At 41.2% G+C, this 14,164-nt stretch overlaps 1 protein-coding gene across 6 annotated transcripts in view; it reads left to right on the top strand.

The window, feature by feature from the left end:
- ATL3 (atlastin GTPase 3) overlaps window positions 1-12,941 on the top strand; it is a 35,248-nt gene extending 22,307 nt beyond the window's left edge. For all 6 annotated transcript variants that reach the window (XM_038765189.1, XM_038765188.1, XM_038765192.1 and 3 more), the window contains 5 exons: window positions 745-872; window positions 2,095-2,151; window positions 3,369-3,440; window positions 7,228-7,659; window positions 9,818-12,941. In XM_038765189.1, coding sequence (XP_038621117.1) covers window positions 745-872; window positions 2,095-2,151; window positions 3,369-3,440; window positions 7,228-7,659; window positions 9,818-9,907 — 779 coding nt within the window. In that variant the 3' untranslated portion in view covers window positions 9,908-12,941. The remainder of the gene's footprint in view (window positions 1-744; window positions 873-2,094; window positions 2,152-3,368; window positions 3,441-7,227; window positions 7,660-9,817) is intronic.
- The last annotated feature ends 1,223 nt before the right edge of the window (window positions 12,942-14,164 follow it).

The raw sequence follows: 14,164 nt of genomic DNA, 5'->3' as shown, positions 1-14,164 counted from the left end.
AAGCACTTGGGAAGTACAAGTTGGACTTAGGACAATGCCTGGTACATAGTAAGCACTTAACAAGTACCATAGAAAACTGGCTGAAAGGGACCAGGTGCCCCCAAAGGGGAAAAAAAAAGGCCCAGAACCATTAACACTAGATTTGGACACATTTTATTTTGATGGATACCATAATATTCCTAATCTCTTTAGTGAAAGATTTTCATCTTAAAATTTGTTTCCCTTGTTAATTTATAACTGTATAATCAATGTATTTCAGGAAAATGCTGTTATTAAATAGGACTTAAGTCCCTAAAGCTCTGGTTTTTTTTTTAATCATCCTTTTTTGTACATTTTTCCAAATGGTCTACTTTTTTCTCACTTGGTCTGAAATTTGTCATTCTCTGGGTCTTTATTTGGGGAACTACAGTGTAGTTGCCCAAGAAAAAATGTACCCAAAGGAGACATCCTAGTAACTAAAACTATAAATTAAGTAGTAGTAACTACTTTTTTAGCTTGAAAGATAATTTGGGTTTGTGTTTTTTGTTGTTTTTTAAAGAGTGTTTCCACTTGAGAAAGGGAAGGTCAGGTACTAAAATTTAAAACCAAAATACTTAAAAAAAATTTGAGGCTAGAATGCTTTGAAATCTTGACTGACGTAATGTAAAAGCGTTTCAGTAGTTTATCTATGGTTTTAGTGAATCTGTTGCTTCAGCTATTCAGTAAGGTGCTTTGATTTGAGTTTCTTTTGGTTTTTGTGAGCAGACATCGCCGATGAATTCAAAGAGCAGCTACAGAAGCTGATACCGTTTGTTCTAGACCCAAGCAAGTTAATGGAAAAAGAGATAAATGGCTCAAAAGTCACCTGCAGGGGATTACTGGAGTATTTCAAGGTAGATACGTTTTTTTTTTATTTGTATATATCTACCTACCTAGGTGCCAGTTCCAGAGCAGGCCATCACCCCCATAGGACGTGCACTGAGGAGGCCAAAGCCATTTGCTTCTCAACCAAAATTTTTTGGACTTCTTGGATACAGAAAGGGACAAGAGAGGGAGCCAAGTTGATGATTCCATCCCTTGCCCTTGGCTGGCAGGACACTCCCATCCTCCTCTCCCACTCCCTTCTACGTCACCCTGACTTGCCCCCTTTATTCTTCCCCTTCTCCCAGCTTCAGAGCACTTATGTACATACCTGTCATTCACTTCTATTAATGTCTGTCTCCTCTTCTAGACTGTAAGCTCATTTTGTGCAGTGAATGTGTCTCTCTCAAGTGCTTAGTACAGTGCTCTGGACTCAGTAAGCACTCAATATATAAGATTGAGAGACTGACCGCTGTGCCCATCAAACTCTGGGCCGTGGTGTAAGAGGTTTCTCTCACCCCGGTGCTTCAGGAAGACCAACTGGTTTGCCTTCCTTACACCTGTCCAATTTGTCCAGCCATACTGGAGAATTGCCAGGAGACACCTGGGGAGACACCCCTCCCAAACGCCCCAGAGATCTTCTGGTCCAGTTCCAAGTCCCTAAAGCATCCTGGTGTGATGGTTGTCACCAATGCTGTCTATTTTTTTTTTTTCCTGTTTTTTAAAGATTTTCCAGGTGGGTGATGAAATCGGCTAGGCAATTTCGGTTAGGCTTTGTGAAAAATTAAACCTTAAATATGAGTCTGATATGAGCCATGGGGTGGCAGCAATGATCCAAGAAATAAACTGAAAGTCCCTTTCTCCTCTTGTAGAAGAGGAGAAAAGAGCTGATGGTTTAAGGAAATTGCTGAGTGACTGGGAATCTGCTTCTTGCTTTGACAACTCCACGGTGAAGGGTCACTCTTCCCAGGTAGTGGTGGAACTGATAATCACGTGCATGGAAAGTGGATTAATCCATTATTGGAATTCATTGTTTCCTCTGACACTGTGCTAGTGAAAGAAGCATTCAGATAACCCCTCTTAACCCACGCACCCGAAGTTGTGGTTGGTTGATGCTAATTTCTGGTTTGGGCTTTCTAATTCCTAGGCAAATGCAGTGGTGATGTCATTGGTTTGCTAAGAATACTGTGAGATTGAAATGAAAATGAAGTGCTTTATGAATTTTCATAATCGTTTTAATCTGTTTGTTCTAAGGCATATATTAAGATTTACCAGGGAGAAGATTTGCCTCATCCCAAATCAATGCTTCAGGTAAGCAATTCTGTTCCATCAGAGACTGAAGGCAGGTGATATAATAATAATAATAATTGTGGTATTTGTTAAACACTTACTCTGTGCCAGACACTGTTCTAAGCAAAAGGGTAGCTACAAGATAATTGGGTTGGATACCATCCCTATCCCACATAGGGCTCAAACTGATCCCCCACATTACAGGTGAGGGAATTGAGGCACAGAGAAGTGAAGTGACTTGCCCAAGGTCACGGAGCAGACAAGTGGCAGAGCTGGGATTAGAACCCAGGTCCTTCTGACCCCCAGGTCTGAGGAAGGTCCTCTGTTCAAAGGGGTCACTATCTCTAGGTAGAGGCAGAGGCCCACCCTGAGGCCCACCCTAGTTTTCTCTACTCCTTATTTTTAGCACAGTCACCTTCATCTGTCAGGATTGCTTTTGGAAAACTACTTAGACTTCACTTTAACTAGAAGATAAGATTTCAGACTTGAGCAGAAAAGCAGTATTTCATTCCAAGTTTTGCCCTTTCTGTGGCAGAACTCTTACCTGAGACAGCCAAACCTTATTTTATTTTTTTGCTTATGTAACATTCCCCATATTTAATCCCTACAACCTGAACTAAGGCAAACCTCTGAGTGCTAAGGAAGACATATTCTTTCTAATTTTTAGTGTGTGTCTTTGCTGTGGTAGCAAATTGTAAAGTCCATAATTGATTATTGATATAATTGGAGGGATGTCAGTGAATTGTTAAGATATTTGGAACAAATTCATATTATTGAAGTCCTGGATTCTATTGGTATTGTTAATAATAGTAATTGTGCTATTTTTAAACACTTACTACACTACACTGTACCAAGGGCTAGGGTGGATATAAGCAATTCAGGTTGGACACAGTCCCTGCACCTAGTGGGGCTCACAGTTTCAATCCCCATTTTCCAGAGAAGGTAACTGAGGCCCAGAGAAGTGAAGTGATTTGCCCAAGGTCACGCAGCAGACAAGTGGCAGAGCCAGGATTAGAACCCAGGACCTTCTGACTCACAGGCCTGTGCTTTATCCCCAATGCCATGCTGCTTCTCGTAAGAAGCCAGCCACGATTCATCAATTGTAACACTGAAAAAGAAAGCTAAACATGAGAAAAAAAGAAATAGGTTTAGATGATAATCTGAGAGGATTGGTGGGAAAAGGAAATGAAAGACTTTGAATTAAAAGACCTTATTTTCACATTTTCATTTCTTAAAAGGCTACTGCTGAAGCCAACAATTTAGCAGCTGCTGCCTCTGCGAAGGATCTCTATTACAACCACATGGAACAGGTATGGTGTGTCTACCCAGGCCCATAAAACCTGGGTGTATAGCCAAAATCAGAAAAAAGGCAACTAGGTAAAGTCAGAGAAACCTTGTAATGTAAGAAAAAAGGAAAATTATAGCCCTGATGTATTCAGTACAGAATGGAAACAATCAGTCAGTGGTATCTTTTGAGCACTTATTGTGAGCAGAGCAGTGAACTAAGAAGCTTGGGAGAGTACAGTACAGCAAAGTTGGACAACTTCCTTGCCCACAATGAACTTACAATCTAAAGCCTAATAATAATAATACTAATTTAGGAATGGATCCCTGAAAGTGTTGCTTTTATTGTGCTCTTCACACAGGAGGCACTCACTCAGTAAAGGTTATTTATTGATTAACAGAGTTATAGTTCCCTAAACTCTAACAATAATTAATGCAAATTAGGCTGTGACCAAGCAGCCTTGGGACTAAAATATAAAATGGGAACTACATTTTATAAGAAAGTAACATCAAAACTATAATCAAATCCAAAATGAAATATTAAAATCCAAGAGAAACATGGACCCAGCAGTCCAGTTTGTATGTTTGGAAGTTTCTGGAAATGAGGAATGCTGAAAATTCATTCCCAGCTGCTAGTGCAGACTGGGGAAAGGGGTCACTGCTGGGCTGTAGTTTAGCCGACGCAGAGGTCTCCTTTGATTTTACTTACACTAAAGCAGCCTTGTAATCGGTTTCATTTTTCTTGCTTGGAAGAAGTTTACCTGTCGGCCATGCTTATATTTTAGTGAGAACCGATATGTGTCTCATCATGCTTTGAAAGTTAGTCTCCTGGATGAGAGTCCATCCGAAGAGGGTACCGGACCCCACCACTGTTGTATTACAATGTCAGTAATCCCCCTCATGAGATAATTAATAAACTGGTCGCTGGTTCACTAAAATATAGTATTAAGTCAGTACAGGCTGAAAATGGTGGCCCAAGCTGAGCTCCAGTTTGGGGGAGTCTAGATAATAATGATGGTATTTGTTCATTTATTCATTCATTCAGTCGTATTTATTGAGCGCTTTTTGTGTGCAGAGCACTGTACTAAGCGCTTGGGAAGTACAAGTTGGCAACATATAGAGACGGTCCCTACCCAACAATGGGCTCACAGTCTAGAAGGGGGAGACAGACATCAAAACAAAACATGTGGACAGGTGTCAAGTCATCAGAACAAATAGAATTATGGCTAAATGCACATCATTAACAAAATAAATAGAATAGTAAATATGTACAGGTAAAATAAATAGAGTAATAAATCTGTACAAACATATACAGGTGTTGGGAGGGGAAGGAGGTAGGGCTTGGGGGGGTTGGAGAGGAGGAGAGGAAAAAGGAGGCTCAGTCTGGGAAGGCCTCTTGGGGGAGGTGAGCTCTCAGTAGGGCTTTGAAGGAAGGAAGAGAGCTACCTTGGCGGATATATGGGAAAAATATGGAACGCTTCACGAATTTGCGTGCGTTAAGCGCTTACTATGTGCCAGGCACTGGGCTATGCTCTGGGGTGGATACAAGCATATCAAGTTGGACAGCCCCACTCTGTCCCGTGTGGGGCTCACATTCTCAGGCCCCATTTTGCAGATTAGGTAACTGAGGCACAGAGAAGTTAAGTGACGTGCCCGGGGTCACACAGCAGACAAGTGGTGGAGCTGGGATTAGAAACCATGACGTTCTGTCATCCAGGCCCCTGCTCTATCCACTACGCCCTGCTGCTCTGCCAGTCCAGAGGGGATCTTATCAAAACTGCAGTGGCAGCCAGCCCTTACTCCTGAGTGGGCTTGCTGTCATGCACCCGTGGTGGTTGTCCTTGGTATCAAGCGTGAATACATGACTTTATTGTGAATGTGCAACACTGTCCCAGCTTCCATTGTCATATTGTACTCTTCCAAGTGCTTGGTGCAGTGCTGTGCACACAGTAAGCACTCAATAAATACGACTGACTGACTGACTTTCATGGGTCAGTCACCTGGACGTCTTTTAGGAGTATCAGACACTCAGGCGATGGTTTATATATTCCTGCACAGCCTTAATTCAGCACTTGGGTCTGATACTCCCAAGAGTGTTTTGGGACAATGTGTGCTGGGGCATCTGGGTCTGACCATGCCCAGCTAGGCAGGCCATTGACCTCCCAGGCCTGCAGTGTTGAGTCCCAACAACCAGAAATGGAAGAGAAATGACAACCCCGAGTTGAGTGTTGTCTACCCCCTCCTAAAGGCGAACAAATTTTCAGTAGCTCGAAGCGGGACTGACTGGGCCAGTTCCAAAAAGAAAAAGCAACACACGGGGACAGGGCGTGGGGATAAAAAAAAAGAGACGGACCTGAGCTCGAGGCATGGGATGGTGGTGGTAGGAATGAAAGGCAAAGCACCTACACATCGAGACCCACGAGCCCTCAAAGCTACAACCATTTCTCACACAGCTGCTGTGGAGGTTAAAAATCACTGCTACTGCAGTGGCTGCAGATGCCTTGAGCTGTTTCTTTTAGCGATATTTATTAAGCCCTTGCTACGTGCACTGTACTGGGCATTGTAAGTTTTTTTGGTATAGTCACCATGTCGCATTTCCAGTCGTGCTCAAAAAAGCTCCAAGAAACAGCAGTGGGTCAGGATAGCCGCGTTGGCGCTACCTTACTTGCTCTTTCACCTTTGCTGTGATTGCCGAGGCTCCTCCCCCGCCCCGCCTCAGCCTCAGCAAGTGGACTTGAAACTGGTAGGTCGTTTTTCGAGTGGCAAAGCAGGAACCCCAAATTCACACCTGTCCCACTTAATTCATTTTGTCTCTATCAATGTGTCTGAGACATGCTATTCATTCATTCATTCATTCAATTGTATTTATTGAGCGCTTACTGTGTGCCGAGCACTGTACTGAGCTCTTGGGAAGTACAAGTCGGCAACATATAGAGACGGTCCCTACCCAACAATGAACGCACAGTCTAGAAAGGGGAGACAGACAACAAAACAAAACATGGAGACAGGTGTCAAAATCATCAGAACAATTAGAATTACAGCTATATGCACATCATTAACAAAATAAATAGTAAAAATGTACTAGTGAAATAGAGTAAGAATCTGTACAAATATATATACAGGTACTGAGGGGAGGGGAAGGAGGCAGTGGGAAATCCAAAGTATTCTGAACTAAGATGCTACCTCAGCATTATTGCTGGGTGTGTCGAGTGTCATTTGCCCATTGTTGGAACCAACTCAGACCTAAGAAGAAGATGAGAATCACATCTGAAAATAGGTCCTCTTATCTCACTTGGACTGGCTAATTGCCCAGTTTCTGATCATAGCCCTGTAGTCTATTTACATAAATTGATTTACGATTGTTAAGTCCACATTTTTATCAGATGTGATCCATTTTGACTAAAACTGGCCATGGTTTTAAATCTCATAAGAATTATTTTCACTTGCTGCCATTGTCCTTTTTTTCCTATATTGTAAATGCTGATTGCCCTCTCTGTCTTGCTCCATTTTTTAAAAGATCTAAAACATCACACATAATACTCCACTGCTCTGCATGTAGCCTCGCCATCATCGGGATTTGTCAAGCCACTTCTGTGAGCCGAGCATTCTGCGTGGGGGATTTATAGATTTACTCAGTTCCTGGCCATAAAAAAAAGTTACAAGCATAAATGGATTTTTAAAAAATCATAGTTGAAAGAATAAGGAAACATATAAACACAGGTTGATGAATTGCAAGTCAATGTAGTGCAGTATTTTCTCATTAATTCCTGTTAGAGCGGCTGCATAGTGTGCCTTTTTCTCTCTCTCTTTTAGATTTGTGGTGGAGAGAAGCCTTATATGTCCCCTGAACTCCTCGAACAGAAGCACCAAGAGTTCCTGACTGCATCCGTGGACCAGTTCAAGAAGACCAAGAAGATGGGTGGGAAGGATTTCAGCCAACGTTACCAGGATGAACTGGAGAGGGAAATCAAAGAATTGTATGACAATTTCAGCAAGAGCAACCAGAGCAAGAATATCTTTAACACTTTCCGCACACCCGCCGTGCTGTTTTGCATCATTATGTCTTTATACATTGGTTCTGGCCTCACTGGCTTTGTAGGCCTTGATATCGTGGCCCAGCTGTTCAACTGTATGGTCGGACTGTTGCTAATAGCCCTCTTCACCTGGGGGTATGTTAAGTACTCTGGCCAGTATCGGGAGTTGGGTGGAGCTATTGATTCCAGCGCTGCGTATGTATTGGAACAGGTGAGTAGCGATGGTGTCTCTGAAGCAAGCCGGAGGGGTGGTGGTAATGGGCATAAATGATTTACCTTTACATTGCAAAATAACAGTGCTTTGCACGTAGTAAGGGCTTAAAAAATACCATTATTACTATTGCTATTATTAAAATACAGTACCATTTAGGAATGTTTCAGGGCAAAGAAAAGACAGAAACTCATATCGTGTTTTGCCTGTTTGTGGTTGATGTCCACCGCTCCCATTAAGGATCATTCACATATGTTCCCTGTGACAACTTTGAATTTTCTGGCAGATGACTGCCCACTCCTAATCTTGCTAAAAGGTGGTCATCTCTGTACAGTCAGTTCTGCTATCGGGCAGTAGTTGTGTTCATGAAGAACCTTGTGTTATGGAAAGATGGCATTGCGGTACTCATCATCATCATCATCAATCGTATTAAGCGCTTACTATGTGCAGAGCAGTGTACTAAGCGCTTGGGAAGTACAAATTGGCAACATATAGAGACAGTCCCTACCCAACAGTGGGCTCACAGTCTAAAAGGGGGACTACTCATCCTTTGACCACCACTTGCACATAACCAACTTTTTTCCTCACAGTGTGGATCAATGGAGATCATATTGTGCCCAGAGTAGACTCGTGCTGTGGGGAGAACGGCCCCTTATTCTTCAGTAGGGTTCGATCCAAAGTGCAAAACTAAAATGCTGCTAGAGCAGAACTTTCTGTAATTGGCCATTTGCTAGCCTGCCGTATGCATTAATCATTGCATTTAGGTTTGAGAAAGTTTTCATTGGCTCCCAAAAGGAACTCTGGTCCAAACTCCCCAACTGAACCCAAATGATCTTTCCTTTCTACTGTCGCCCCTCCCCTCCCCAAACACTATGCTGGGCCTTCCTAAACACCCCATCCTCTCCAGGTGGTTCAGATCCCTTGATTCGGTTAGACTGCCTAATCCTTGTACCAAATAGACTAAATCCCAACTGTGACCCCATCTCACTGCGAGGCTGGCTCCTGGAACCAGTGGGCCTTCTCAGCCTCCATCATCTACTCTCACTATGGGCAACCCCACCTACCCTCTCTCTCCTTTCTTCTCCAGTCAGATCTGAGCCCCTCTCTCGCCTTTCCTCCACTGCCCAAACCAGCCTTTTGGTTCAAATGCTTCTCTTTCTCCTTTTTAGAGCCTTTTCAAAATTTCAAATGGTAAAAGGAATTTATTTTTTTTTTTAAAAGTGAGACTATGAGATAGGGAGGTCATGGGCCTGGAGAAAACAAAGTGCATGCATACGCATGCCGTGAAAATCAGTTCGCCTCAGTAAATCACAACCTTCTTCAGTTCTATTTCTACTAAAATGGGAGCATTCTTAAATTTTATAAGCATTTATACACGCGGCTGTGGCGTTCCCTACTTTGAGCCAGAAAATATCCTGCTGACCAGTCTTACCTCTGACATTAATTTCTTGATTTTTTTTTTCCTTACGAGAAGCACTGTTTATTTTCCTTCTTGAGTAATTGTTAGCTGTGTCAAAAGGTAGTTGTGCAACTTACAGGAATTTTCCTAACAGTGGGCTAGTTCCTAAATTCTTAATATAAGAATTATTTGGGTCGACACTCTCGCCACCATCTCTAGTATTCCTGGGCTCAATTGAACGTTCTTGGGTTAAGGGGTCCCTAGGTCCCCCACATTTTTCTCATCTCCTTTAACGCCCTATAATCTTTGAAAGTATATATATATTTACTTTTGAAAAAAGTGAATATATTCTGTTCTTCTTTCCGATATTATTATTATTAGATTAGATCTATATTATATTATAGATTATTATTACTATATTATTAGAGCAGCAACGTGGCTTAGTGGAAAAGAGTATGGGCTTTGGAGTCAGAGGTCATGGGTTCAAATCCCTGTTCCGCCAATTGTGAGCTGTGTGATTTTGGGCAAGTCAGTTTACTTCTCTGTGCCTCAGTTACCTCATCTGTAAAATGGGGATGAAGACTGTGAGCCTTCCGTGGGACAACCTGATCACCTTGTAACCTCCCCAGCGCTTAGAACAGTGATTTGCACATAGTAAGCGCTTAATACATGCCATCATTATTGTTACTAGTATTATTTAGGGCATTATGCTGAATATTGTAAACTCATGGGTTTTATACGTGGATTTTTTTTTTTCAGGCTACCTCTCGAATGGGCAACTCCACTCGAACAGTTGTAGGAGATCTAGGAATTGGAAGAGCTCCCTTGGAGAAAAAGAAAATTCAATAAGATCAGTTGGGAGGATCCAGCAAGAACTCTACTGGTCCCATCTTGATACCGTGTTTCTACTCTAGCTACAGTTCCAGGTCCAGAGCAGGATGCAATTTGTCTCATTCAAGATTCAGTGCCGAAATAACAAAAGAGTCCTAAGCCCTTGGTTTTGAACTCTAAAACCCACTTTGAATGCAGTTGGAAGCATTTCTTTCCTTTCTGATATAGGTCCAAGCCTGTGTCTGGTTTGGGTTTTTTTCGTTTGTTTTTTCTTTACTTTGCTTTCCTTTTTTGCACTTTACGGGGGGAAAAACAGGAAAAGAACAGCTTTAAAGTCCTTTATGTACCGCATAGTGCCTTTTAAAAATCGGATTTATGATGTTCTATGGATAGGGTGGGCAGATAGAGAAAACCCAAGGTATTATCAGCGTTGGAGTGGGACACCCTTTTTAAGAAGTCTTATGCCTACCAAAGTCATAGACTGTGACAGAGGAAAAAAAAATCCTACTGAACTTCTTTATCTACATTAGGGTTTTAAAACATGTTCACTATAATTAAATCCTGTTTTCCATCTGATGCGGAAAACTGCTACCAGATTCAAAGACTAGTATGTAAGAAGCCACCTCACTTGGCAGATTAGTTTCATCTCTTCGCAAGGAAGTAAGGAACATGGTAATGGACAACTTTATTGCTAAATTCTCTGTTTTTTTATTTCCTCCCCCGCAGTCTCTCAGCGTACATCTTCAGGAGGCACTTAAAATAACAGGGAGAGCCCCAGTTCAAATAGTGACCTCTGTAATTAAAGTCACTTTCACCTTGCTGTGCCTTGGCCAACTGTACACATATATAGTGTAGTTCATTTTTTGTTTTTTCTGCTTTATTATTCTTATTTTTTAAAAAAGTAACCTCATTCATACAGATAAACTTTCTTGAGTAGAAGGAAAATATTACCAAATATAACTGCCTTCAGACGATGTCTTATATCTAATAGCTGACCAGGAGGAATTTTGTTTTGCACCTCAGTGCAAAGCATGCTGCTTGCATCCCCCACTCGTGTGCTTTGTGTTAAATGTATTTAATAATGAAACCACAACTGCTCTAATTTTCACCTGTAAATCTTGCCCTAGTCTGTGGACATGAGCCTTGTGGGGGACATCTATAACATAATAGCTCAGAAGCCCACCAAAGCCCAACAATTTGTAAGCAATCCATCCTATTTTGCCTCGCTTGGTTGATCAAAAAATGGGTATTATAAGCTGACCAGATGTCTCTTCTCTGTAGTTCATGCTTTTGAGCCTTCGTGGGTTTTTACATGATTTTTAAAACTTGATGTGTTTGTGTATATGTGCACATCTGTAACTGCTCCATGTTTTAATTTTACAAAATAAATTTGATCATGCATTTTGTAGCCCTTAAGTGATGTTAAAAAAAATTGGGAGTATAACATTCAAGTAAATGGTTAAGGAATGCCAAATTGCCTTTTATAAGTGTATTGATAGTCTAGTCTAGAGTTTTTCATTCTGTGCATATTGAATCCAGTATTAATTTCCAGGGCTTAGGTTATTTTTGTCTCATGTTTATGTAAGATCTAACACAATGCTTGATTTATTTGTATTTGTTAGTAGTGAAATACAGAGGGCCAGCTTTTTCTAAGATCTGATACTTGGACACTAAGTAGCTTAATTCTTAACAATTATTAGGTGGAATTGCACCTCCTTAGGGAATGCATTTTCCCTTAATACATTTGGCTGGAAAATCATTCTCCTAGTGATGAAAACTTATCAGTGAATTCTGAACCAGACCTGTTAGTTTTAAAACAGCCAAATTTGTGTCTAAAGGAGTCCTGCCTGCCTTCGTGTCAGTAAAATAAAAATTGAAAATATAGGAAACTCCCACCCCTCACACAGGAATGGAAACTAGCTCTTTTTTCAGTGATTCTCCCAGTACGTGAGCTTCTAACTGATTTTAAGTTGAACATTTTGGGAAGCCACTTGAAGTCCTTTCAAGTCACCAGTGAACTGGTACATCCATTTTTCGAAATGGTTCTCTAATCCATGCAACTTCCAAAATGGAGGATCTGACTCAGGAGAAATGAGTTGGTAAAATCATGGGATTAATTTCAGTTTTGAATAGGCTCTCTCAGGTCTGTTCAAGTGGCTTTGGGCTACATTATTACACATGGGCAGAAGTCTCTTTGTAATCATCTCATTCAGCCTGTAGCAAAGACGTATAAATTCTCTACCTGAAACTTCGTTTACCTTGGCTTCTACTTTCACTTTTCCAGTGTTCATCGGATTGCTCCGTGCCTGAACTTTTTGTTTTGCATAAAGCATCACCGCTGTTGGTTATGAATTCTGGGAGGTTGACTTTGTGGCCGTGTCGAAAAGAACATTTTTCGTCTTCATTCTCATTACCTTATAATCTGTGTGTTGGGGCATCATTCAGGAACTTGGATTCCTCTCCAAACTCTAGGACCAGAAGTATTAATATACTGCCACTACTAGCTAGCTAGCCCTTTCAATCATATTTGTTTTTAGCACATTTATATTTTTTAGGATTTTTTTTAATGGTATGTAAGTGCTTACTATGTGCCAAGCACTGTACTAAGCACTGGACTGTTCATTGTAAGCACAAATGCAAAACAGAGGAAAATTCCAAAATTTATATTATATATAACTAGTTATAGGAAAAGTAAAACTGCTAAAGATGGGTGATTTTGTGTCTCTATAAAATGACAATTTGGCTACTATACTCTAAGCCAGAGAGAAGCGAGAAGCAAGTCTCTAAAGTCTGTAAATCTTCAATGCTTATCCGACCAGGCAGTGGGGCAGGTAATGTTGCTCTGCATTGCTCTTGAAATTATTTTTATCATGTATAATTAAGAAAATAATTTTTAAGATATGGGTGTTATGTTTTCGACAGGTATGTTCTATATTAGCAGCCTAGTTGCAGACATCAATTTATAATAAAGTTTAGATAATTGCTGGCTAGCCGTTGCTCCTGTGAATATATTTTTTTTTTGTTCCTCACTTAAATAAAATATATTTGACAACAAAGCTGCCTCCTTTTGGCAGTGTGGAATATTCCTTAAGTGGACCATTGTTCCCAAAAAGAGTTCAACCACATCTCTATCCATAAGGTTAGTGTTGGGGGTGGGGGGGAGTATGCGTGTCTGTGTGTGTGTTTGGGTGGGAGGGGGTTGTGCATGCACACACGTGAGCGAATGTCCATACCCCTGAGAGAGGGAAAGTAGAAGCAAGAAAACACATTCTGTTGCACTTTGATTTTTTTTGGTCAAAATATTCTGAACTTGTTATAACCTGAACCATGTCACTCTGGCACTAAATATAGCAGAACCTTGTTTTGTGTAGTACATTATAATTTTAATATTACCTACCCACTTCTTGAAAAACACAGGGACTCTTTTGCATAGCATAATCACTGATGCTTAAAAATAGTTTTAAAAACGCGAAAGTAGGGACACCTTCCAACAATCTGGCCTTCCTCCTGCAGAACGGGGTGATGAGCTCCATACTATAACGGGCATTTAAAAAAAACAAATCAGTGATTAGTACAGTCCTGAAGGAAGCAAATTTAAGGCCAGACAGTCTAGAGTCCTCAAATCTGATTGATTGGCAGTGTTAGTGGCTTTACAATGCACCAAGCACTGGGGTAAATGTAAAATAAACAAGTTAGGCATAGTCTGTCCCTCGTGGCTTCACAATCTAAGGAGGGAGAAGGGGTAACTAACCCCCGGGAAAAGAGACCCAATGAAGTGACTTGTCCAAGGTCACATAGGCAAGTGGCAGAGCTAAGTTTAGAACCCAGGTCTTGTAACTCCCAGGCCACACTGCTTCCTACTTTATTATTATTATTGTACTTGTTGCTTCCTGCTTTATTATTATTATTGTACTTCATTCATTCAATTGTATTTATTGAGCACTTACTGTGCAGAGCACTATACTAAGTGCTTGGGAAGTACAAGTTGGCAACATATAGAGACGGTCCCTACCCAACAGTGGGCTCACAGTCTAGTGGGGGGGAGACAGACAACAAAGCAAAACATATTAACAAAATAAAATAGAATAGTAAATATGTACAAGTAAAATAGAGTAATAAATATGTACAAACATACAGGTGCTGTGGGGAGGGGAAGGAGGTAAGGCGGGGAGGAGGGGGACAGGAAGGAGGGGGCTCTGTGGGAAGGCTTCCTGGAGGAGGTGAGGAGGGAAAAGAGCAAGGGGCTTGGGAGTCAGAGGTTGTGGGTTCTAATCC

The sequence above is a fragment of the Tachyglossus aculeatus genome, chromosome 22, assembly GCF_015852505.1.
Source record: "Tachyglossus aculeatus isolate mTacAcu1 chromosome 22, mTacAcu1.pri, whole genome shotgun sequence".
NCBI lineage: Eukaryota > Metazoa > Chordata > Mammalia > Monotremata > Tachyglossidae > Tachyglossus > Tachyglossus aculeatus.
The sequence above is the reverse complement of the archived record's forward strand: the minus strand, read 5'-3'. Positions and strand labels throughout refer to the sequence as shown.